Source organism: Phoca vitulina, unplaced genomic scaffold (assembly GCF_004348235.1).
Source record: "Phoca vitulina isolate PV1807 unplaced genomic scaffold, GSC_HSeal_1.0 scaffold2, whole genome shotgun sequence".
Classification (NCBI taxonomy): domain Eukaryota; kingdom Metazoa; phylum Chordata; class Mammalia; order Carnivora; family Phocidae; genus Phoca; species Phoca vitulina.
In genome coordinates this window covers 60,987,059-61,011,895 of record NW_022589705.1, presented here as the reverse complement: position 1 = coordinate 61,011,895, position 24,837 = coordinate 60,987,059, and the positions used below count along the sequence as shown (strand labels likewise).

Below are 24,837 nucleotides of genomic sequence, written 5' to 3'. Positions count from 1 at the left end.
GGAAATCTGATCCGGTCATGGAGGTGAAGAGTCACTGGACTAGAGTTGGAGACAACAGCCAGGAAAATTCCTGAAACTACATGTTTTGTCAGTTGAAAAGTCACTTTCAGAAGTTACCTTTTAATAGAGAATTAGGACTACTTTTGGTGGCTTCAAATGGGACCTCTCCATTCACCGTTAAATGGATCTAGCCCATCTAGAGGGCAAGAACTGTTTTGGGTTTAGAAACTGTAAGATATGACTGCGTAATTTGCAAAGCATTTCAGTTTTCTGTTTTTCAGTTCTAGACTTGTAATTTTAATCTAAAATAGAAACCTTGATTAAGCCTAAGTTGTTTGCAAAGTGACTGAAGACACCTTCAAAGTGGTTATAATTTTTTCAGCAACTTCAGGGTATCTGTGATGTCACTCACACTGGATACCAAGTATAAGATAAAAACATGAAACAGGAGACACCTGGGTGGCTCAGTTGGTTGGGCGTCTGCCTTTGGCTCAGGTCATGATCTCAGCATCCTGGGATAGAGTCCTGCGTTGGGCTCCCTGCTCAGGGAGGAGCCTGCTTTGCCCTCTGCCTGCCGCTCCCCCTGCTTGTGAGCTCTCTCTCTCTCTCTCTCTCTCACAAATAAATAAAATCTTAAAAAAAAAAAATTAAACAGTATAAAGTCATAGGTATGGTGCCAGAGGAGGGTTGAAGGGGGGAGGGAACTTGGTTAGTTGTTTGAGAGGGCTTCCTGAGTGTTCAGTTCTCAAATCAAGACTTCCCTTAACCCCATTATTTGAATTTTTCCCTCATATTCCTTCAGATGGTTTTTTCTCTTTCTATGGCAACCATCTTAAGTCCGTGTGTTTCTTAATCCTTTCTTTAATAACTCTTGAGAAACTGTAAGCTACAAATCCTCTGTAGAAAGATGCACAGAATTTTGCATGCACTTTCAAGGAATGTATTTGCTCCCTTAAGCCCTGGACCTCAGATGAACAACCTCTGGTCTGTTATGTCTTAACTTCTGTTCTACCTTCTTTCATTGCCGCCTTCAATATATCTTGTCTACCACTGTCAAAATATAGCCTTTAGGTTCTACATCTTGCTCGATTCCTCAGTGTCCGCAATTTAATATAAAGGCCAAATATTTAAGAACATTTGTCCTCTACTTTTGGAGATTTGAATGGATGCGACAAGATCACACAGCTCTTTTCTAACACCAGACTGAACCAAATTTTCCTGACTTATGACACACAGCATATGTATGTACCTATCTCTCAGTTAATCTTTTGTTAAAATAGAGGTGCTATCAAAAGTACAAGTCATTGGGGCACCTGGGTGGCTCAGTCGGTTAAGCGGCTGCCTTCGGCTCGGGTCATGATCCCAGGGTCCTGGGATCGAGCCCTGCATCGGGCTCCCTGCTCGGCGGGAAGCCTGCTTCTCCCTCTCCCACTCCCCCTGCTTGTGTTCCCTCTCTCGCGTGTCTCTCTGTCAAATAAATAAATAAAATCTTTAAAAAAAAAAAAGTACAAGTCATTGGATTTCATTACATAATTCTAAATCAAGAGTGGTTTGTGAACTTTAAAAATATTTTGAAGTTTGTTAACAATCCTTCTTGTTTTGTAGTTTTATACTTTAAGTGTAAAAAACAAAGTTAATTTCCACTGATTCGTATACCTTTGCATCCCAAGATGCATTGTTGAAACCAAATGTTGTTTAGGTAATATTCATATCTTACATGCAGGGAACTCTCAAATATATATATTTGACTGATTCACTATATCTTAATATAATGGAGTTAATACATGCTACAACACAGATGAACCTTGAATACATTATGCTAAGTGAAAGAAGCCAGACACAAAAAGGTCATATATTCTGTGATTCCATTTATAAGGTATATACAGAATAGTCAAGTCCATAGAAGCAGATGGTGGCCCTATGGTTGGAGAAGGGGGAATGGGTAGTACTACCTAATGGGTACAGAGTTTTATTTGGAGTGATTACAGTATTTTTGAAGTAGAGAGAGGTAGTGGATGCACAAGTGTTAATGTACTAAAGGTCACAGAATTGTTCTCTTTTTTTTTTTTTAAGATTTTATTTATTTATTTGACAGAGACACAGTGAGAGAGGGAACATAAGCAGGGAGAGTGGGACAGGGAAGCAGGCTTCCCACGGAGCAGGGAGCCCGATGCGGGGCTTGATCCCAGGACCCTGGGATCATGACCTGAGCCGAAGGCAGACGCTTAACGACTGAGCCACCTAGGCACCCCGAATTGTTCTCTTTAAATTGGTTAATTTTATGTTACGTGAATTCACCTCCATTTTTAAAAAGTGGAATTAGACTCCACTGTGTACAAGTCATATTCTTAGCAGAATTAAATATACATTGCGAGCTGTCTCTTTTTTTTTAGCTTAAAAATTGGGTTTTTATAATTTTTTTAAAAAATTTATTTAAATAATCCCTACACCCAATGCGGGGCTTGAACTCATGACTCTGAGATCGAGTTGCATGCTCCCCTGACTGAACCAGCCAGGCGCCTCTGTATTTTTTTTATTATTTATTTAAATTTAAATTCAGTTAATTAACATATAATGTATTATTGGTTTCAGAGGTACAGGTCTGTGATTCATCAGTCTTACACAATTCACAGTGCTCACCATAGCACATACCCTCCCTAATGTCCATCACCCAGCCACCCCATCCCTCCCACCCCCCTCCACTCCAGCAACCCTCAGTTTGTTTCCTGAGATTAAGAGTTTCTTATGGTTTGTCTCCCTCTCTGGTTTCGTCTTGTTTCATTTTTCCCTCCCTTCCCCTATGATCCTCTGTCTTGTTTCTCAAATTCCTCATATCGGTGAGATCATATGATACATGTCTTTCTCTGACTTATTTCGCTTAGCATAGTACCATCTAGATCTATCCACGTCATTGCAAATGGCAAGATTTCATTTTTTTGATGGCTGCATAATCCATTGTACATATATACCACATCTTTATCCATTCATCAGTCGATGGACATCTGGGCTCTTTCCATGGTTTGGCTATTGTGGATATTGCTGCTATAAACATTGGGGTGCACGTGCCCCTTCAGATCACTACATTTGTATCTTTGGGGTAAATACCCAGTAGTGCAATTGCTGGGTCGTAGGGTAGTTCTATTTTTAACTTTTTGAGGAACCTGCATACTGTTTTCCAGAGTGGCTGCACCAGCTTGCATTCCCACCAACAGTGTAAGAGGGTTCCCCTTTCTCTGCATTGCCAACATCTGGTTTCCTGAGTTGTTAATTTTAGCCATTCTGACTGGTGTGAGGTGGTATCTCATTGTGGTTTTGATTTGTATTGATTTGTATTTCCCTGATGCTGAGCGATGTTGAGCATTTTTTCATGTGTCTGTTGGCCATTTGGATGTCTTTGGAGAAATGTCTGTTCATATCTTCTACCCATTTCTCGATGGGATTATTTGTTCTTTGGGTGTTGAGTTTGATAAATTCTTCATAGATGTTGGATGCTAGCCCTTTATCTGATAAGTCATTTGCAAATATCTTCTCCCATGACTGTCCATTGTCTTTTGGTTTTATCGACTGTTTCCTTTACTGTGCAAAAGCTTTTTATCTTGATGAAGTACCAATAGTTCATTTTTGCCTTTGTTTCCCTTGCGTTTTGAGAGTGTGTCATGAAAGAAGTTGCTATGGCTGATGTCGAAGAGGTTACTTCCTCTGTTCTCCTCTAGGATTTTGATGGATTCCTTTCTCACATGTAGGTCTTTCATCCATTCTGAGTCTATTTTTTTGTGTGGTGTAAGGAAATGGTCCAGTTTTATTCTTCTGCATGTGGCTGTCCAATTTTCCCAACAATAAATACACATTGAAATGTTAACTATGGTTGCATTAGAGTACTGAAAATATGAGTTAATTTTTATTTCTATGTAATCATATGTTTAAGAGACTGTCTTTTTTCCATTGGACATTCTTTCTTGCTTTGTCGAAGATCAGTTGACCGTAGAGTTGAGGATCCATTTCTGGGTTCTCTTCTGTTCCCTTGATCTATGTCTGGTTTTGTGCCAGTACCATACTGTCTTGATGATTACAGCTCTGTAATAGAGCTTCAAGTCCGGAATTGTGATGCCACCAGCTTTGGTTTTCGTTTTCAAAATTCTTCTGGCTCTTCAGGGTCTTTTCTGGTTCCATACAAATTTTAGGATTACTTGTTCCAGCTCTGTGGAAAAAGTTGATGGTATTTTGATAGGGATTGCATTAAATGTGTAGATTGCTCTAGGTAGCATAGACATCGTCACAATATTTGTTCTTCCAGTCCATGAGCATGGAACGTTTTTCCATTTCTTTGTGTCTTCCTCAATTTCATGAGTGTTCTATGGTTTTCTGAGTACAGATCCTTTGCCTCTTTGGTTAGGTTTATTCCTAGGTATGTTATGGTTTTGGGTGCAGTTGTAAATGGAATCGACTCCTTAATTTCTTCTGTTTCATTGTTAGTGTATAGAAATGCAACTGATTTCTGTGCATTGATTTATATCCTGCCAGGCACCCCTATAAATTAGACTTTGTAGCAGTAACTTTTAAAATTAGCTATTAGTGATACCAACTTTATAAAGTTTTCTTTTTATAATTGCAAATTAAACATGATAACATAGAAATAAAAATTAACTCATTTTCAGTACTTTATTGCAACCATGGTTAACATTTCAGTGTGTATTTATGATTCTTTCAAATGCAGATTTTTTAATGTATGCATAATGCATACATTATTCATACAAATGCATAATGTATGCATAATAACACACTAATATTTTTGCATCCTTTTACTTTTTAATATCACTTTATAAGCATTTTCTCATGTTGCCGCAGTCTTTAGAGCTCTAGTTTTTAAAAGCCATTAAATATTAAGTTTATATTATTCACCTGTATATTTGGGTTCTTGATTTTACAAGGTGAATTTCTTGATTCCTGGTGGTGGTAAAGGTAGGGGAGATGGTTGGATGTGTTTCTCATGTAGAAATTATGGGAAAAGTAGTGTGCTGTCAGTTTTAGTTTGAAAATAACGTGTAGGGGCGCTTGGGTGGCTCAGTTGTTAAGTGTCTGCCTTCGGCTCAGGTCATGATCCCGGGGTCCTGGGATCGAGGCCTGCATCGGGCTCCCTGCTCCGCGGGAAGCCTGCTTCTCCCTCTCCCACTCCCCCTGCTTGTGTTCCCTCTCTCGCTGTGTCTCTCTCTGTCAAAAAAAAAAAAAAAAAAACCTTTAATAAAAAAAAAGAAAATACTTGTAAATACCTGGCCATCTCTGTTTACATCACTGGATAACCTTGCTAGAACAATTTCACATTTGGTTTCTAAGATCAGTAATCTCTAGTAATCCTAACCTGTTTTATATTTCTACTGTTGAGGTCAGGTTAGGAATCTTTTTTTTTGGGGGGGGGGGTGCATTACCAAGAGGACTTAAGCACTCTGTATTCCATGTTCTGCTAATCTCCATTTCTCTTACTAGTTAAAACAGTTTCCTGATGACCTGATTGTGGAATTGAACTTGAAAAATCCAAAGATTAAACCTGATTTTCCACTTTCAGATTTTTAGGTGCTGACACTTGGTATTTCATATAGTCTCAACATTGAGATCCAGGGCATTCTCTGTATCTGTTTCTAAAGAGGATCATTATAAGACAGCTATAATTTTTGTTTCCTTTGTTAGGATATATTACATGAAACACATATGAACAATTAGAAGGCAAGTGTTAGGGATATGGTATTGAATAATGCATTAGAAAGTAGGAACTACCTATGTAGAAGCTGCAGCAACTGATAGGACTAGAGGATGTAGAAAATCTGTTTGGTCAGACTAATTTTAGGCATCCTCAAGACACCCTGGTTCCTTCAGATAAGCAGTCTTGTAAGATTCTTACTCCTTTCACCTGCACCCCAAAATATTTCACTAGGCTTCTAGGAAAAATCTCACATTAAAATGTAGGCCTTTTCAACTTTGAACACATGGTCCTGGGACACCTGCATGTCCACACAGAATGTAGTTGGACCCCCTTCTCACACCGTATACAAATATTGACTCAATTGTTCATGTACCTAAATGTAAGCTAAATCTGCACAGCTTTTAGAAAATATTGGAGTAAGTCTTCATGACCTTGGTTTTAAGTAAAGCCTTCTTAGATGTACCAAGAAGCAACAGTGACCCAAAAACATATAAGATGAACATCAGCAGAATTTAAAACTTGTGCTTTAGAGGATACCATCAGGAAAATGAAAAGACAACCCATAAAATGCAAGAAAATATTTGCAAATCATTTATCTGATAAGGGACTGTGTCCAGGATCTATAAAGAACTCCAAAGACAAAACCCAGTTTCAAAAAGGCCAAGGGATCTGAATAGACATTTCTCCTAAGAAGAAATACAAATGAAAACCACTAGGGCGGCTATAATAATAATTAAAAAACAAAACAAGATTTGGTAATGATGTGGGAAAATTGGAACTCATACATACACTGCTGGTGGGAATGTAAAATGGTACAAGTACTTTTTTGTTGTTGTTTTTAACTTTTTTAATTTGGATTCCAGTATAAGTACAAGTACTTTGGAAAAGAATTTGGCAGTTCCTCAAAAGATTGAACGTAGTTGTCATGTGACCCACAGTACTCCTAGGTGTATACCCAAGAAACATGAAAATACATCCACACAGAAAGTTGTACACAAATGCTCATAGCAGCGTATTCATAATAGCTAAAAAGTGGAAACAACCAAGATGCCGATAAATGGCTAAACACATACAGCTGGTGGTGTGTAAATGCAATGAAATATTACTCAGTAATAAAAAGGAATGAAGATCTGATACATGGTACAACATGGGTAAATTTTGAAAACATGCTAAGTTTTAGGCCTCCAAAGACCACATTAGTATGATTTCATTTATATGAAACGCCCAGAGTAGTCAAATCAGTAGAAACAGAAAGCAGGTTAGTGGTTGCCTAGGGCTGGGGAATTTGGGAAAATGATGAATAACAGCTGATAGATAGCGTTCCGTTTGAGGATGATGAAAATGTTCTGAAATTGTGATGGTCACATAACTCTGAACATACTAAAACCAGTGAATTGTATACTTTAAATGAGTTAATTCTGTTGTGTGAATTATAGTTCAGTAAGTGTTATATTAAATGTAGGTCTTTATAGTGGTACTGTATTTCCTTAATGCTGGGATGTACTTTTAAAAACTTCTGTTTTTTGGGGAGCCTGGCTGGTTTAATTAGAGGAGCATGTGGCTCTTGATCTTGGGATTGTAGTTTAAGCCCTATGTTAGGTGTAGAGATTACTTAAATAAACTTAAAAAAAAATTTTAAAAAAACTTTTCAATGCTTTTTGAAATCAGAATGTGTATTTTAATGTGTACATTTAACGGACTGTCTTCCTTATAGCCTCAGAAACTTTGAATCCAAGAAATAAACACTTTAAAGAATTCTGCAACATTCTTACAACTGAAGTTTAGCAATCTTTGGAGGAAATTAATTTTTATTGGTGATGTTACCCCTGGTCCTTCAAAAAATAACCTTAAAAAAAAGAAGGGTGAGGGTATCTGTTAGAGAACTTAGTGCAGTAAATGCAATACCAGACTTCCTGAGCTCCAAAGCCAACTTTGGCTGCTACAGACTTACTCTTTTTGGAATTAATACCATTTTTTTAAGCTCTCATTTATTAACTCCTTCAAGGCTATGCATATTCTGCCTCTGGTTGGTTTTGCAAAGAATTCTTGGGCATATTACTCTTACCTTCCAGCTAGGAGTCTTATATTTGCATCTGCCATTTAAGAAAGAAGGACAGTTATTGAAATGTGTATTATTCATTGAACTGATAAGATTCAAAGATAGAATGCTTAAATGAGAAATTATAGTATTTTTTGTAGCACAGCAGTTGTACAACAATAACTCATGCACTAAGTCAGAGGAATAGCTCTTGGCCTACAACTATGCTGGAGATCTGCCCCACTGGTAAAAAAATTCTTTGTCAGTACTTGGGTGCCATTTCCCCTCTGGAAACCAGTTTGCTTGAGAAGAAAAAGGTAGCCCTAATTTAGGAAAGAAAATGGTGGTGGTGCTTATGAGACTCTTATTTTAGACAAAATTAACTTAGAGGAAAGATGCTGTATTTTAATGATACACATGGATTAGAAGCAGAAAGCTGTCAAGGAACCAAAGCAGCCACTCTCCTATTTCTTTTACTCAGGGGTTTCAGTGTTTTTTATTTGTGGGCTCTACTAATGTCTGCTTCACTCAGCATTTTTTTTTTTTTTAATTTTTATTTATTTGAGAGCGCGCAATCACAAGGGACAGAGGGACAAGCAGACTCCCCACTGAGCTGGGAGCCTGACGTGGGACTTGATCCCAGGACCCTGGGATCATGACCTGAGCTGAAGGCAGATGCTTAACCGACTGAACCACCCAGGTTCCCCTCACTCAACATTTCTAACCTCATATGTCTCCTCATAACCCCAGTTTTTACATGCCTCTTATTTGCTGCTCGATGACCTTTCAGGTCAGTTGATTTGAGTTTTCCAATTCTAAGAGAAGAAAGAATCTGATTGGTTCACCCTCTTTTCACCAACCAGGAGGTGTAAGTCATCAAATGTTGGCTAGCCTATGGGGCCTTTGGAATGTATGCCTGTCCCAGAAGTTGCCAGGTCATGGGCAATTGAGAGATAGTATGGAGCTGTGGGTGAGATAGCTATCTTCACTTGTTTACTATCTCTGGATTCCCCTACTATACGGGATTTAGGTTTCAGGACAGACCTTACCTGGTTACTAAATCTCCTTCACCTGAAACAGCATCTGAAATGTGGGTGGTTGGGTGTTCAAGAAATACTTTAATTCATGCTTGGGCTCAAAATGTGGCCTTGATTTCAGTTGTCTTGAGCTTTAGAAGAATGAATGAGCTTATCTAATGACTTGCTAATACAGAGTACCTGTGGTGATAATGCCTACCAACCCTCCCCCAATTAGGATATTGTAAATAACCCTGTGTAGTAAGTCCTCAGTGAATATTTATGTAGTGAAAAGAAGTCAAACTTTTCATTTAAAAAAAAAAAAGCAAATATGGGGCACCTAGGTGGCTCAGTCAGTTGAATGTCCGATTCTTGATTTCAGCTCAGGTCATGATCCTCACGGTTGTGGGATTGAGCCCTGCTTCAGGCTCCGTGCTCAGCAGGGAGTCTGCTTGAGATTTTCTCCCTCTCTCAAATAAGGGGCGCCTGGGTGGCTCAGTGGGTTAAGCATCTGACTTCAGCTCAGGTCATGATCTCAGGTCCTGGCATCAAGCCTCGAGTGGGGCTCTGTGCTTAGCGGGGAGTCTGCTTCTCGCTCTCCTTTCCCCTCTCAAAATCGTTTTTAAAAATATATCTTTAAAAAAATAAGCAAATGCCAAACCACCTCCATGGAATCAGTGTTTTTCTTCCATGCAGATCACTCTAGTTTGTATACTTTCTTAACAAAAATGACATATCATTTGTCAGTATCATAGATGGAATGCTGTCTCTTATCTCCTCTATATGTAAAATTGTTACCTCTTATGATTTAGGAATTGCATTAATGCTAATCTTTGAGGACTTTGTTTGGCTGGTTGGTTGTTTAGTTTGGATTTTTTTGGGTCATGATTCACTGAATATCAGAGTTAGAATATGCATTCAGACTGTCCATTCCAAATCCTCCATTTTATGGCCTTAAATTTCAGTCTGGCAAATTCAGAGAAAACATTCCCAGTAGGAGACTGCAGCTGGGGAGGGGGTGGTGCCAGCAGCAGCTTGTGAGGCTGTAAGGAGAAAATCAGAAGAGCTGACTCTTACTTCCTACTGGAGGAAAGGATACGGCTTTTGGTGACAAGCTGCATTCTTTAGCAGTGACTTTATTTTTCCTTTACCACAAACCAGACTTGTACTATTTCCAGCCTCAGCACATTATTTAGGCACTTACCCACTGCATTGTTTTAGTTTCTGAAAATTGTATCATATTCCCTAAATTGGGTCCAACTTTTAATGCATGGCCTTTCAAATAGACATGTTTACACTTTGATATGTTTCTGTCTTTCTTGGCTTGTATACTCCCTAAGATTAGGGCCCATTATATTTTTCACAGCATTCATCATTTTATAGATGCTTCGTAACAAACAACATATATTAAATAATTAAACATTATATATTAACAAACAACTGCTTCAGAGAGTTTTCTCATCAGATCAGACGTTGCTTTTTTGTGACTGACCCTGTCTTCTCTTTGCTCTGCCTCAGCGTATTTTGTAATCCTTTGTTCCTTTTCTGTTCTCCTCCCTCCTGTGATGCTGCATTTCTTATCCTAACACACTTTAATTTTAATTCTTTTTCTTTATTGCAAATGCTTTTTTTTTGGCTTCTCTCTTTTTTTTTTTTTGCACGAAGATGTGGAGAATTAAAGCATTAAGGAGAAAGATAATGTTTAAATTGATATTTGCTTCTTTTATGAAATCCCCCTTTCACAAAATTTAAATTCACAGGGCAAGTATGTGTCTCCTATCAACATTGAGGAAATGGTAGTTAAGATAATACATTAAAGTCGATGATGGAGATAAGTGGAAGGAGGGCAAGTCAGAGGAATCAGGAAGGATGGTGGTGCCATTTTAGGAAGGCCTAAATATTGAGTCCCTGTGTTAGTAGGTACTTCACTTATATTTCCTTAGTTATTCCTTACAACACTCTTAAGATAGGTATTCTGTTTTTCTGAAGTGGAACTTTAGGCCTGGAGGTACTAAGTAACTTGCCTAGGGTTGCATACCTGGTAAGTGCCAGAGCTGAGATTACATGAGATGTCTGTGTTCTTTCTACTGTACTTCTCTATCATAAACCTATAGGCATATAAATTCTGAGTTTGAGAAGGACTGTGGAAGTAAAGAGATAGTTTGGTTTTGAATGTATTGAAGTTCCTATGAGATAGGTAGGTAGAAATTTAAGAGGTAAGAAACCAGGTATTTTCACTTGGAGAAGGAATATTGGTTATAGTTTACATTGAGTTTTCTTTTTGGTTTTATTTAATCCAAATCATTAGCAGTTTTTTCATAGCATGTTTACAAAATCCTGGTATGAATATATGACATGGATTACAGGAACATGAGTGCTTTGATATAAATCATTCAGTTATCCAGTAATGTTTATCAAATCCCTGTGAGGTACCAGATACTGTGTTTAGTAAATAGTATACATTGGTAAGCAAAATAGACATAGTCCCTGCCCTTATCAGACTTATAGTCCAGTGATGAGGAAATATAATCAAATAATCATGCAGATAATAACACCTTTTTAGCATAAGCACAAAATACCTCATGAATTATATCATAGAGGTGAGGGCAGCCAAGTGAATCACCCTTGAAGGTACTAGCATTTATGTTAATTAGCAGTTTAGTGATTTAGATTTTCATAAACTGATTCATAGTATTTTTGTAAGCGTCCTTGTACATTGGAAATGAATAATTGGTAAACATTTTCAATAGGTATTCAAAATCTTATTTAGAGTTCACATTTGGGGGAGTGGTGAAAGTAGGTACTATTATCAGTCATTCTTTATAGAATATACTTAGCAAGACAAAAACAACTGTATAATCCCAATATTATGGCATGTACACTAACTTTATTAAGTATTTAACAATTGGCTAGGGGTTCCAGGAAATGTAAAGAAACACGAATGAAAAAAAACCCTAAGTGAATTAATGGGTGATTGTTTTTAGCTGTTAGTAGGTAAGATTTTTAATTGACCTTTTATTCATCTGCTTTATTCAGGCAAAATGAATTCTTATTGTGGATCTCAGTCTGGTGGGGAAGACAAACATGCAAATTATAACTAAATGTAAAATTACAACTATGACAAATGCTGTGAAGAAAAGTTACTTGGTGTATAAAAGCCTGTTATAGAGGAGAATGGTTAGTTAGGAAAGGTTTCTGAGATGGTAGAAGTTGAACTGAGCTCTGAAGGAAGAAAAGGCATTATTTAAGCAGAGTAGTGATGGAGGAGAGTGTTTGATGTAGAGTACAGCAGGTACTGTGACTTCCTATAGGAGAGATCATGGCTCTAAAAAAGGAGCTGAAGGAAAACCAGTGGGGCTAGAAAGCAGTGAATTGTTAGATCAGGAAGGAGGGCAGGTAGGTAACCAGACTATTCAGGGCTTTGGAAGTCTTATTAAGGACTTTGGCCTCCATCCTAAGAGCAGTGGGAAGCTATTGAATGAAGGGGTTTTAAGTATGTGTGAGGAGGGCATAGGATAGAGTTGAGCCTGTTTTGAAAGGACTGCTCTAACTTCTGGATAGAGAACAAATTGAGATTTTGCTGGCTAATATTATACACCAGGGACGAAATGGGAACTTAAGAGTATTGGCAATAACTACGAAAATAAACAGATTCTGTCAGTTTTTCAGTAGAAAATTAACTCACTGGAACTTGGTGATATATTACATATGGAAGAGTAAGAGGGAGGGAAGTGCCAAGGATGTCTGTCTTACAGAACTAGAAAGATGGTCCTGTCATTCACTGAGATAAGGAAGCCTAAAAGAGGACCAGCTTTTGGAGGAGGTTCGTTCATTTTTGGACATGTTGAGTTAGAGGCACTTTAAGGACATCTGAGTTGGAACTGTCAAGTAGAGCCTGGAATTTAAAAAGGAGATTTAGACTGGAATATAAATTTTTGAATCATTTATATTGAAGTGGTAATTTTTGTTGTCAGCATGGACATAGTTATTAGGTGAAGGGTATAGGACAGGAGAAGGGGCCAGGACAAAATCTGTTACATTAGTGATTCCAAATGCAATCACATTCTGAGATACTGGGGATTAGGACTTCAACATAGGAATTTTAGGGGACACCGTTCAGCCCAAAACAACATCTCTGTCTTAAAAGTACAGAAAAAGTATGCTAAGTCATGTTCAAAATAATAGTTCCTTCAGGGATCTTTTAAATTTTACTTTGAGAAAAGGAATAAATCACAAGTACTGTGTAACCACCATTGTCAAAACATACCTTTTTCACAAAGGAGAATTTTTTCCACTAAGAATTTCTAATGAACATGACCAAATAAACTGAAAACAAAGAAGTCAATGTGGGAACTATCCATCACTCTGAACGTTATCTAGATTGTTCTTCGATTTCATAGGAGGAGTCACAGCACTTAGCATATAGTTGTAATCACAGCTCTGATTTATTATGGCAAAAGAATACAAATCAAAATCAGCAAAGGAAAAAGGAGCACGAGTCCATAGGAAACAGACCCAAGCTTCCAAGAATCTTCTCATAGTGGAGTCACACAGGATACACTTAATTTCCCCAGCATTGAATTGTACCAGTATGTGTGAAGGGTTGTCTACTAGGGGAACCCAAAATACTGAGTAGGCACCCACTGCCCAGGACATACCAAAATTACAGACTCCCAGGAGGGAAGCAGGTGTTCAGCATAAATCATATTGTTTACGCAGTGTTTAGGTACAGTGAGCCATCAAGTAGGAAATGGTGAGAACTGTCCCAGAATCTTTTAAAAATTGCTGTTTTTTATTCATGTCTTATATCGTCCATTCAGTGTCTTCTAGCTGGCATTAGAAGTAAGATTCCATTTTGCCACAAATACCATTGGATCTCTAGTCTGTAAACAATAACTCACACAACAAGCCATTTTAACAAGTATGATGGAAATTCAAATTAGGTGTATGTGTTAAACCGAATGGTGAGGCCATATCCATCTTTAAAATATTAGCAGTTCTTAGTCATTTCCTTCCCTCTATGGCTTTCAGAAAAGTTGTATGTAAATTGAAATTAGAATGTTGAGTCATTTTAAATATCTCGATGGTGCTTAGAGGGTTCCTTTGGTTTAACAAAAAATACCAAAGAAAATACATCCATAATATGCGTAATTAAAAGATAGGGTTTTTATTTTTAATATGTATTAATATGTTTCTTAAAGTAGGGCTTTCCTTTTCTGTTCTTTCTTCTCTGTACACATGAGCTGGAAGACCAAGGAAATGTAGCCTCTTAAAGTACATGCTTAGAGATTATTACCTTTAAAACAATTTAAAACAATTCTTTGTTTGTAGTAGGTATGTTCAAGGATTTTGGAGACCCTTATTACCAATAGTCTTATACCCGTTTTTCCAGTGTGACTTCATATGTGTGTCATCCTGTGCCATGCTAGTCAGCTGGACTGGGACTGAGAATCAGGAGGGTAGCCTAGCCTGGAAGTGGTAATCCAAGGGTTGAAAAACACTGACCTGGCAGAGGTCATAACAGAGGTCAAAGAAATCATATTCAGGGACAAGCCAGAGATCCAGGGACAATAGCTGTTAGCTTAAAGTCTGCAAACCAGAGTCACTGATGATGGGGAGAAAACAAATGGCTAGAATAACTTGGAAATGTTGACATTTATAAAGCTCTTTATTGTTATCTTATGATTGCATCATCACCCTCTAAAGTGGTGCTTTTTTTTTTTTAATTTTTTTTTTTTTTAATTTATTTATTTGAGAGAGAGAATGAAGAGAAAGAGAGCATGGGGGTGGGGGTGAGAGGGAGAAGCAGACTCCCTGCTGAGCAGGGAGCCTGATGCGGGACTCGATCCCGGGACTCCAGGATCATGACCTGAGCCGAAGGCAGTTGCTTAACCAACTGAGCCACCCAGGTGCCCCTAAAGTGGTGCTTTTATCTTTATTCAGCGATATTAAGAGACTGCTAAATATCTTTAACAGTGACCATAGTAAGTAACAGACTCCAGTCTTAATAATTTTTTAGATTTAAAAATCCCATGTTCTTGGATAGCAGTGTTTTAAAAACTGTGTTGCATTGATTTCTGTGATTCTGCAAACATGCCCCTGCTAGGGGGGTGGAATGGGGATCCTCATCCCTCCTAGGTCACATTCCATTCCAGCCCCATTCCACTATTGTAGCTCAGTTTTAAATATTGTAATTATAAATGAGATAGTTCTGATGCTCAAAAAACCCATTGGATTAGTAGGCCATGTTACCTTTTTACACTGGGTAAAGAAAGTGATACCAGAGAACAGAAGTCCCCAAGTGAGCATAAGGAGAAACTGTCCTCTAGTAGTAGCAGAATTTGACCTCTCAACCTTAGTAAGAACTACCTGATATAACCTACCTCAGGAGTTTCATTCAGAGGACAGACAGGAAGTTATGATAAGACTTTGGAGTTTATTTTTCTATCAGTTATAGAATCTATTTTACAGGGGCAATTTAGGATGGATTTGATATTCTTTGAAATTCTTAAATTGTAGAAGTTACGGAAATTATAAAACCTTTATCACAGATGATAAACCCTTATAGAACCATTTATGAAATATGCCTTATTTTGTGGTTTTCTTAAAATGTCATTTCAGTGTACTATTCTTCAAAGTAATGTAAATGGACACAAGCCAGATCATTTAACTTGCAGAGTCTCCTTGCTATCTGGCAACCAGGAATGCTATAGTAGAAATTACTGATTTAAAAAAGGGAGACCAAGGGGCGCCTGGGTGGCTGGGGTCATTAAGTGTCTGCCTTCGACTCAGGTCATGATCCCAGGGTCCTGGGATCGAGCCCCGCATCGGGCTCCCTGCTCAGCAGGAAGCCTGCTTCTCCCTCTTCCTCTCCCGCTCCCTCTCCCACTCCCCCTGCTTGCATTCCCTCTCTCACTGTCTCTCTCTGTCAAATAAATAAAATCTTTAAAAAATAAATAAATAAATAAATAAAAGGGAGACCAAAATTCTGATTGTAATATTGTCAGTAATTACATGACTGTAGGCAGGTTTAGGCCTATAAAATGAGAGAGTTGGTCTTGGATGAATTCTAAGATTCATTTTTGAAAACTTTCACATACCTCTGCATAGTCCAATCCATTTCTTTTTCAAAACTAAATTTTGTTTCAGTTTCAGCTTTGAGGTATAATTGACATGTAAAATTATAAATCAAATCCATTTCTTAAATATTGGGATGCTGTTCCATAGTCATATAATAGTAGAGCTGCAATAATAGCTAACATTTAATGAACTTTTTTAAGATTTATTTGAGAGAGTATGATGAGGGGTGGGGGAGCAGAGGGAGAGGGACAAGCAGACTTCCACGACTCTGAACCAAAATCAAGAGTCGGACACTTAACTGACTGAGCCACCCAGGCGCCCCTTAATGAGCTTTTTTTATGTGTACTTGTACTGTACCAGGGACAACACTTGCACTTCCCATTTTATTCTTACAGTCGTCCTAGTACTTTACACATGAAGAAACTGAGTCTCAGAGAGGTTAAAAAAACATGGTGAGGGGGGTCTTTTTTAATATTTATTTAGAGTAGGTTCAACATGGAGCTCGAACTCACCAGCCCAAGATCAAGAGCCATATGCTCTACCAGCTGAGCCAGCCAGGTGCCATTTGTACAGGGTCTTATAGCTAGTAAGTTGCAGAGTTTTTTGACTCAACCATGAAACTTCTACATTGAAAGTTTGCCTATAGTTAAAACCTTGAAGAGGTATTTAAACCAAAGATGGCAACAGTCATATATAATCATGAATGACTAAGGGGTAATATAACTTTTATATGCACTGTAAAGCCTGCTCAACAGTTATTTTTCTAGTGCATAAACAAGGGTTTTAATATACATGTTGCATGTAACAGATTCTGAATTTGAGCTACAAACTGAAAATTTTTGTATGTACAAAGCTCCTTTAAAAGGAAATATGCATTTAAAAAATGTTTATAAAGCAAAAATTGCCTGTGCTCATAGTGCTATAGATACACAGGGCTGAAAGAAGGCTTCCAAGCTGTACTAGAGAAATACAGTCAGTTTGGTACTTAACTTTTCTGGAAAAGCTAGAATTGACCGTCTTTTTTTCATTTGACTGCACAGGTTAACTGAACTTTCACTGTATTCTGTATAATATTCCTATTTCTCGTATAGGTAGACAACACCTACGTAGTTAAGCTGAGGCTAGAGACTGTCAGTATTGGGTGGTAAGGAGGAGGATTGGGGAAGGCTTCATTTCATGTCAACAACCTGCTGGACAAGGTATAATTTGGACCGGGGACTGCAGGGAAAGGTAGGAGGAATAGCAAGAGCAAAGGCAGTAAGATGGAAAAGCGTGGAACTTAGAGGAAATAGCTAGTTTGCCTGCAACAATAGATAATAGCTCTTTGAATGCAATGTTAATAGTTGTAATACCTATACTCATTTAACTTCTTGCCACTTCAAGGTTGACTGTTCCTCATTTGAGCCTTACAGCAACCCTATAAGGTAGAATCTAATCCAGATGGGTTAAATAGCTTAAACAAGGTTACTCTGTTAAGTGGTAGAGAAGTGACCTGAGCCAAGGTTATCTGGATCCAAGAGCCACGGTGTCATCTTTCTATGTAATGTGCACTAAATGAATATTTATTTAGATACAACATAGAGTAATGATAAGCATTCACATGATGAGGTAGAAGTATGAAAGTACTTAAGTAACCATTAATGATTTGATGTTGGAAATTCAGAAGACATGAGACTTTTAACTACTGGCATTTTATTTGTACCAGAGGATATACTCTTATTTGATAAAGGATTTACTGGGTTTTGAGATTTTTAATTAAACATTTGTTCTAAATCTCAGAAAAGGGGGCGCCTGGGTGGCTCAGTCATTAAGCGTCTGCCTTCAGCTCAGGTCATGATCCCAGGGTCCTGGGATCAAGCCCCGCATCGGGCTCCCTGCTCAGCGGGAAGCCTCCTTCTCCCTCTCCCACTCCCCCTGCTTGTGTTCCTGCTCTCGCTGTCTCTCTCTCTGTCAAATAAATAAATAAAATCTTAAAAAAAAAAAAAATCTCAGAAAAGGAATATTTAAAGTACTTTCTTGAGGATATTTATTTATTGTGTTTAAATTCAGTTAATTAACATAGTGTATTAGTTTCAGGGGTAGAGATCAGTGATTCATCAGTCTTACATAATACCAAGTGCTCATTACATCACATGCCCTCCTTAACGTCCATCACCTACTTTCCCCCCTCCCCACCAGCAACATGGTGTTTGTTTCCTATGATTAAGAATCTCTTATGGTTTGTCTCCCTCTCTGATTTTGTCTGTTTTTCTTCCCTCCCTTCCTCTATGATCCTGTTTTGTTTTTTTTATTTCAGAATTTTTTAATTTATTATGTTCAGTTAGCCAACATACAGTACATCATTAGTTTTTGATGTAGTGTTCAGCGATTCATTAGTTGCATATAACACCCAGTGCTCATCACTCTGTTTTCTTAAATTCCACATATGAGTGAGATCATATAATTGTCTTTCTCTGATTGTCTTATTTCACTTAGCATAATACTCTCTAGTTTCATCCATGTTGTTGCAAATGGCAAGATTTCGGTTTTTTGATGGCTGAGCAGTATTCCATTGTGTATATATAGGAATCTTTAAAGTCTAATGTTCTGCCTTTAATAAACTCTACTGTCAGAAAAGGAGTGTTTACAAATAAGGCTAGTTTAAAGGGACATAGTGGCATGTTAGGAGACATTGTGGAAAAGTCTCATTTTCCTTGAATTAAATATTCAGTATCTGAGCCTAATTTATATATATCTGAGACTTTCCCCTAAAGCTTCTCTTTGGAAAAGATACTTACCCTTGGAGCCCTTATAAAGTTTCTTATTATGGGTGCTCTCAATTATTTTCGACTACAAAAGCCATTAGTTCAAAGCAGCTTCAGTTGATGTTCTGGATGATTATGGAGGTTATTTACATCCCCTAAAAACTTATGTTTTCCATTTGGGAGGAAGGGTGGCCTCCTCTGGCTCAGTTGTCATATCCAAATATGTATCCAAAAGCTTAAAAGGAATTTTACAAAAAGTTTATTGCAATAATACCCAGCCTTTCTAAATAAATTTTAAGGTTGTCTGTATGGGGAAAAAAGTTTACAAATAAGAGTCTATAGTGATCAGTTTTAATGTAAATAATGGTATACTGAGACTATAAAGCTCCATTGAATACAGAATACAGCCTACAGAGAATATTGAATACAGTCCATTTTATTAATTATTATGTATTGTTCCTGATATATAAATAGGTGAATTACTGTATTTGTATATCAGGAACAATATATTCATGTGGAAATACTTCAAACAACATTCCTTGCGAGTTTTTCAGTGAAGATTGTGTTTTTATCCTTTTTTTTTTTAAGATTTTTATTTATTTGAGAGAGAGAGCAAGCATGAGTTGGGGGGGGGGCAGAGGGAAAGGGGGAAGCAGTCTCCTCGCTGAGCAGGGAACCCTATGCAGGGCTTGATCCCAGGATCCTGGGATCATGACCTGAGCTGAAGGCAGACGCTTAACCCACTGAGCCACCCAGACGCCCCTGTTTTTATATTTTAAAACTTGGTCAGGTATGCTAAAGTTAAGGCAGAGTAAAACAATCTCATACTACTGCACACTAGCCCAGCCTACCTCTCCAAGGTCCCCTCACCCACTAAGCAAAAAAAAAAAAGAAGAGACAAGGAAAACATTACCCCCAGAAAGCAGATGTTTAAAAAATAATCATTTTCTCTTTTTTAAAATTTAGGAACAAGTTCCAGTTCCGGTCTATCATCCAACACCTAGCCAGACTCGCCTAGCAACTCAGCTGACTGAAGAGGAACAAATTAGGATAGCTCAAAGAATAGGCCTTATACAACATCTGCCTAAAGGAGTTTATGACCCTGGAAGGGATGGATCAGAAAAAAAGATCCGGGAGTAAGTTTTAATAAATGTATGCATGTTTCAAAGGTCTATCTCCAGAGATTTGCTTTTGAAAAATATTCTCCTGCATTTTAGAAGTTGGATATTTAATATAATCAGTTCATGCAACAGAACATATCTGAGCAATTAAGAATTTTCATTAAAAAAAAAAAAAGTTAAGAAATCATGTGAATTCTGACCATTTTATATGTTGTCTGTGTCCATTTGGATGACAATTGATGTCAGTTAAAAATATTCACCTGCATGAGTGTGCTGGTGGCCCTGTCAGCTGGGAAAGCAATTTGGCAATAGACCTTCTCAGGTCTATATCCTTTGAGACAGAGATCTATCCTAAAATGTGTATCTCACTCCAACTCCTGACACTTTATACACAAAAATATTCACCTTGGTTTTATTTAGAGGAGAACTATAGTTAAGTAGATAGTGGCATAGGAATACTCTGGTAGATTATGCAGCCATTAAAATAAAGGAGTTTTAGTGATAATGAGGAAAATCTTATACCTATTTTTAATTTGAGGTATAATTTTATTAAGACTGAGTTGAGTATCAAATTTTACTTCTGGGAAGTTTTTGTCCTAAGAGCTCATTGTCTGAGAATCCCTAATGAGGACATTCTCCTTTTAGGTTGAGAATGGTCTTGCCAACAAAGACATAATCTAATTTACTATGTTGATGCTTGGCTGTTTGAGCCATAGCACCATTTAGTGCTAGTACTTAGGATAATAAGTTGTCCTGAATACTAACTTCTGAAATACTACAGCATTGGGTTGCTTCTTAAACCTGTAGAATTCAGTGAACTTGAAACTAGGGTTAATAAAGAGATCTTTAGCTACAGCAGCCCAGTAAGTAAACTGAAATTAGTGGTGGTTTTTACATAACATTTTCTCTTTTTTAAGAGAAATATATATAGTTATTATATTACTATAAACATATGTAGTTATTACATATAGTTATTAAAATGAAAACTATTTTACTCCTGGGCTTACACTAAAAACTGAGTTCACATAAAGTTAATCTGATGGCTTCCAACCTGAAGCATCACATTCTTCGGGTGTCTTCTATAATAGGTAGATGTTTTGTATGCACAGTTCTAGGAATGGACTTGATCCCCATGTGGTCCATTTCTCTTTGTTCTGTTAATAGCTCTCAAACTCACGCAAATTTCCAGGGGATCGAAATAAGAGATTGTCGGTGGATTAATGCTCATTAGGAAAAAAATCAGTTTGCATGCTTTGGTGGTAGGATGACAGGCAAGCCATTTTCATCTGTTTAGATTAACATAGCCTTTGGAATGGGATTTTAAAGAGTATTCTAGATATATCACTTCTCTAAAACTGCTTTCTGATTTCTCTCCCTCACCCCCAACAGGTGTGTTATCTGTATGATGGACTTTGTTTATGGGGACCCGATTCGATTTCTGCCGTGCATGCACATCTATCACCTGGACTGTATAGATGACTGGTTGATGAGATCCTTCACGTGCCCCTCTTGCATGGAGCCAGTTGATGCAGCACTGCTTTCGTCCTACGAGACTAATTGAGCCAGGGTCTCTGGTCTGACTTCAAGTGAACCATCATTTTTGGTGGTTTTGATCTTTTGTCACTGAGCCCAAAGAGCCAGGGATTAGGAATTAAGATCATGCACAAAAGTTTCCTAAAAATTCCTGAATGGCTGCAGATGTTGGGGGAAAAAATACGTGATATTTTAGAAACTTAGGGGGAAAAGTAGGATGGTATTTTTATGTAAAGCCTTGACCCAGTGTTTAAAAATATAATTGTATTTAGATCTTGTTATGCTCCAGTACATAGGAATTGTGTAAAGTGTTACAGCAGCTGTATATGTTTAAATTGTGTGTGTTGAAGATTAGGAAAAAGATAGTGGTTGTTTTTCCTAAATGAAATAACTCTCTTTTTCCCCCCACCCAAATTCTTTTCTGAAGTTGCTGGCATTTGGGTCAAGGTTTTATTAAAAGCTACATTTTATAACACTGGCACAAAAAAAGTAGTTTTAAGCTTGTTTGCACAGTTCTTTTTTTCCATTGGAAATGGAATTCATTGCCTTAGGTCTTTTTAAATAGTGTATTATCGTTGGGGCTGGCTCTATGCTTGAAAACCAGTTTATTTATAACCTGTTATAAGTGCTATATCTGTTTGCAGTTAGGAAATGCAGAATTCAAAGTGATCTCCTAGCTTGTAAGCAAACTGAGATGCACTATCCCTTTTCTATAAAAACTGAGTTAATGTCAAAAAAACAACTCTAGTAAAGTGGGGTTTACTATTACCCTTTCCCATGTGTTTTATCTCATTATTTTGGTTGTTAATATGGTAATAATTAAAAGTCAAGGTAAATTTTAAATACTAAGATTTCTGATTTATTGAGCTTGAATTATGCCACCATGCTTATGTAAAATGAAAGTGGCACCATGGTGAAACTGAGAAAAGTTGCTCAGTTGTAATAGCTTTGATTTATTCTTGTGACCTCCTTCCCTTATTGTCTTGAACCATAGCAAAAGGATACTGCATCTCTTATTATTGTAGTGCTGAGGTTATTGAAGTTATATAAAACACATCTCAGTCTCTGTTTCTTGGAAAGTCCTGCTGGCTGACAAGTCTAAGCAGGGAGAATTAAGATAAACGTATTTCATGTTTTGCACACAAATGCAGAATTTGTATAACCACATGACTTCATAGTTGTGATCTCAAAGAGGGAATTTCTCCTTTATCTTTTTCAGTGTAAGAGCACTCTGAATCTCTAAGCTTCTGAAGTGTTAGAGGTAGAGATGGTCTAGTAAAGATGTAGTTTGTAATGTTTTATCCATTTAGCATGTGTTTATTTTTCCTTATGTACTCAAAGGTGACTTATTTGTTCAGCTCAGTGATATTACAGCTAAGAATCATTCATTAGCAAAAGAGAAGCAATCTCAATCTAACATCAGAAATGTTTCTTATTTTATATTGAGTTGAATATTTGACTCTAACACTTTTCTACATACAAAACACGAGTATCTTGAGGGTTCTTCATAATTGCATTGTAGAGGAATTCAGTATGTCATAAATACTTCTAAAGATTTGACATTAGACTGTGGTATCCATATGTTGGTTAATTTTCTTATGAGCCCCATGATGGAAAGACTTAAAGATGAATTTGAGAAAAATTGAAAATTAGATTATCAGGTTCTGTTAAATTGTTACATGTATCTTGCTTAAGTTTTCGTTCATTAATTTATATCCACCCAATTACATAAAGCAAATTTGGAGGAAAACCTGAAGTTGTGCAATATTTTCAGTGATATTACTTTTTTTTATCCTTGTGTTTTCTACTTAATACATGATGTCTGTGTCATCAAGTATTATAGTCAGACTTTCCTTTTTTCTAGATTGTTAAAATAGGTAAGTGAATTTTTTTTAAAAAAATCATCTAATGTTGCTGTTAGTCTTTATTGCAAGGCTATTTCACAGAAGTTTGGTAGTAATATTGAAGGAACTAGTATTGAGCTGAAAAAAATTTTTAAGGTACTTTGTATTCTTTAATTTTGATTTCCATACACCATGTTAAGAACTATCAATTTTGGCTTTTACTACTTTAAATAAAGTTATAATACAGTTGTAAAGGGCTACAGTTAGAGTTGATTACATAAGAATATTCCCCAAATTATCTAATCCTTTCTTTAAAGTGGTATATAAATTTAAAATGTATAAATTTAATCTCTAGGTCTATAAACTTTTTGGGAAGGTTTTTTTCTGGTGTGGTATTTAATACCATCTAATCATAAATTTAGAAGCTTGATAGCTTCAAATTTTCTGAAGCCAAATAATAGGTGCAACTTTTAGATTTGGGCAAGATGTGTTCAAAGGTGGCTGTAGGATTTGAAATACCTGAAAAGCCTGACCAGGAAAAAGTAAAAGAATCTTTTAAGTGTAAACCCAACAAGTTGAAATACTTCTCACAAAAACCCTTTCAATTCTCTGAGTTTTTGGTTTTTTTTTTTTTAAGATTTTTTATTTATTTATTTGACAGAGAGACACAGCGAGAGAGGGAACACAAGCAGGGGGAGTGGGGGAGGGAGAAGCAGGCTTCCCGCGGAGCAGGGAGCCCGATGAGGGGCTTGATCCCAGGATCCTGGGATCATGACCTGAGCCAAAGGCAGGCGCTTAACGACTGAGCCACCCAGGCGCCCCCTCTGAGTGTTCTTTATAGGGAATTTCTTAAACCAGGAGAAGATTGCCCCTACTGTTAGTGTCCCCTGCGTAATATAAGCCAATATGATTTTATAGAATACAGTGAGCATTGTGTTAAAACATTCTTCGCATACAAAGCTTCGTCATAAGTAAAGATGCATTTTTAAAAAAGCAGACCTGCCTGTGTACTTCTGAGACTGAAATGGTAAACAGTAATGAAGGTAAGTTTCTTTGGCATGATTCAGAAAGGTAGGCAGTTTGGTGGTTACCTCTGCTTAAAGGCATTGCCTAGCAGTTTCTCAGAGCCAACTGAGGTTACACTTGCAGCCACTGTAGTAACCTCAAGTAATTTTGTAAGCCTTTAATTTTGAAACTGTGGACATAAAAGTTGGATTGGTTAGTAGTATCTCCTCAAGTACTTTTAAATTTACTCACTGAAAGTAAAGATCAGCTACTCTTTTCCTGGATGGGAGAAAGTCAGAGAAGATAGTTTATAATCCCTCCTTCTGTACCCTCTATGTAGCTCCCCTGCGCTAATCTTACACTCAACGACACTTCCCTAAGACACAGGCCGTTCTGGATGTCTCCATCATGGGAAGTATGGGCATAAGAGCCATCAGTGTCCTGAGCTGTCTCTTCCTATGTTATATTAACCCTTTGGGGACTTAGTTGAATTCCTTCTAATTTCTTCCCTCTAAGTCTCAGTTCCTAAATATTTGGCCATTGAGGTCTCGTTTCCATCAATTTCATGCCTCTTCTATTCATGAAGGCTATGTTCCTGCTCCCTTCAGAAATGAATCCATAAGTATAGGCTAGTCTGCCCGTTTAAAGATTGGATCTACCCATTCATCTCTTTAAATACATTTTTTCCTTAAAGGTGTACACAAAACCTAGGTGCTTATTAATAAATGCTTGTTAAAGTATAGAGTAAAAATGTCCAACTA

General features: G+C 37.3%; 1 protein-coding gene across 1 annotated transcript in view; it reads left to right on the top strand.

The window, feature by feature from the left end:
- The window catches only part of RNF11 (ring finger protein 11), a 39,591-nt gene extending 16,612 nt beyond the window's left edge, over positions 1-22,979 (top strand). The window contains exons 2-3 of the mRNA XM_032429320.1: positions 19,540-19,709; positions 21,084-22,979. Of these exons, the coding sequence (XP_032285211.1) occupies positions 19,540-19,709; positions 21,084-21,255 (342 nt within the window). The 3' untranslated portion in view covers positions 21,256-22,979. The remainder of the gene's footprint in view (positions 1-19,539; positions 19,710-21,083) is intronic.
- Positions 22,980-24,837: the final 1,858 nt, after the last annotated feature.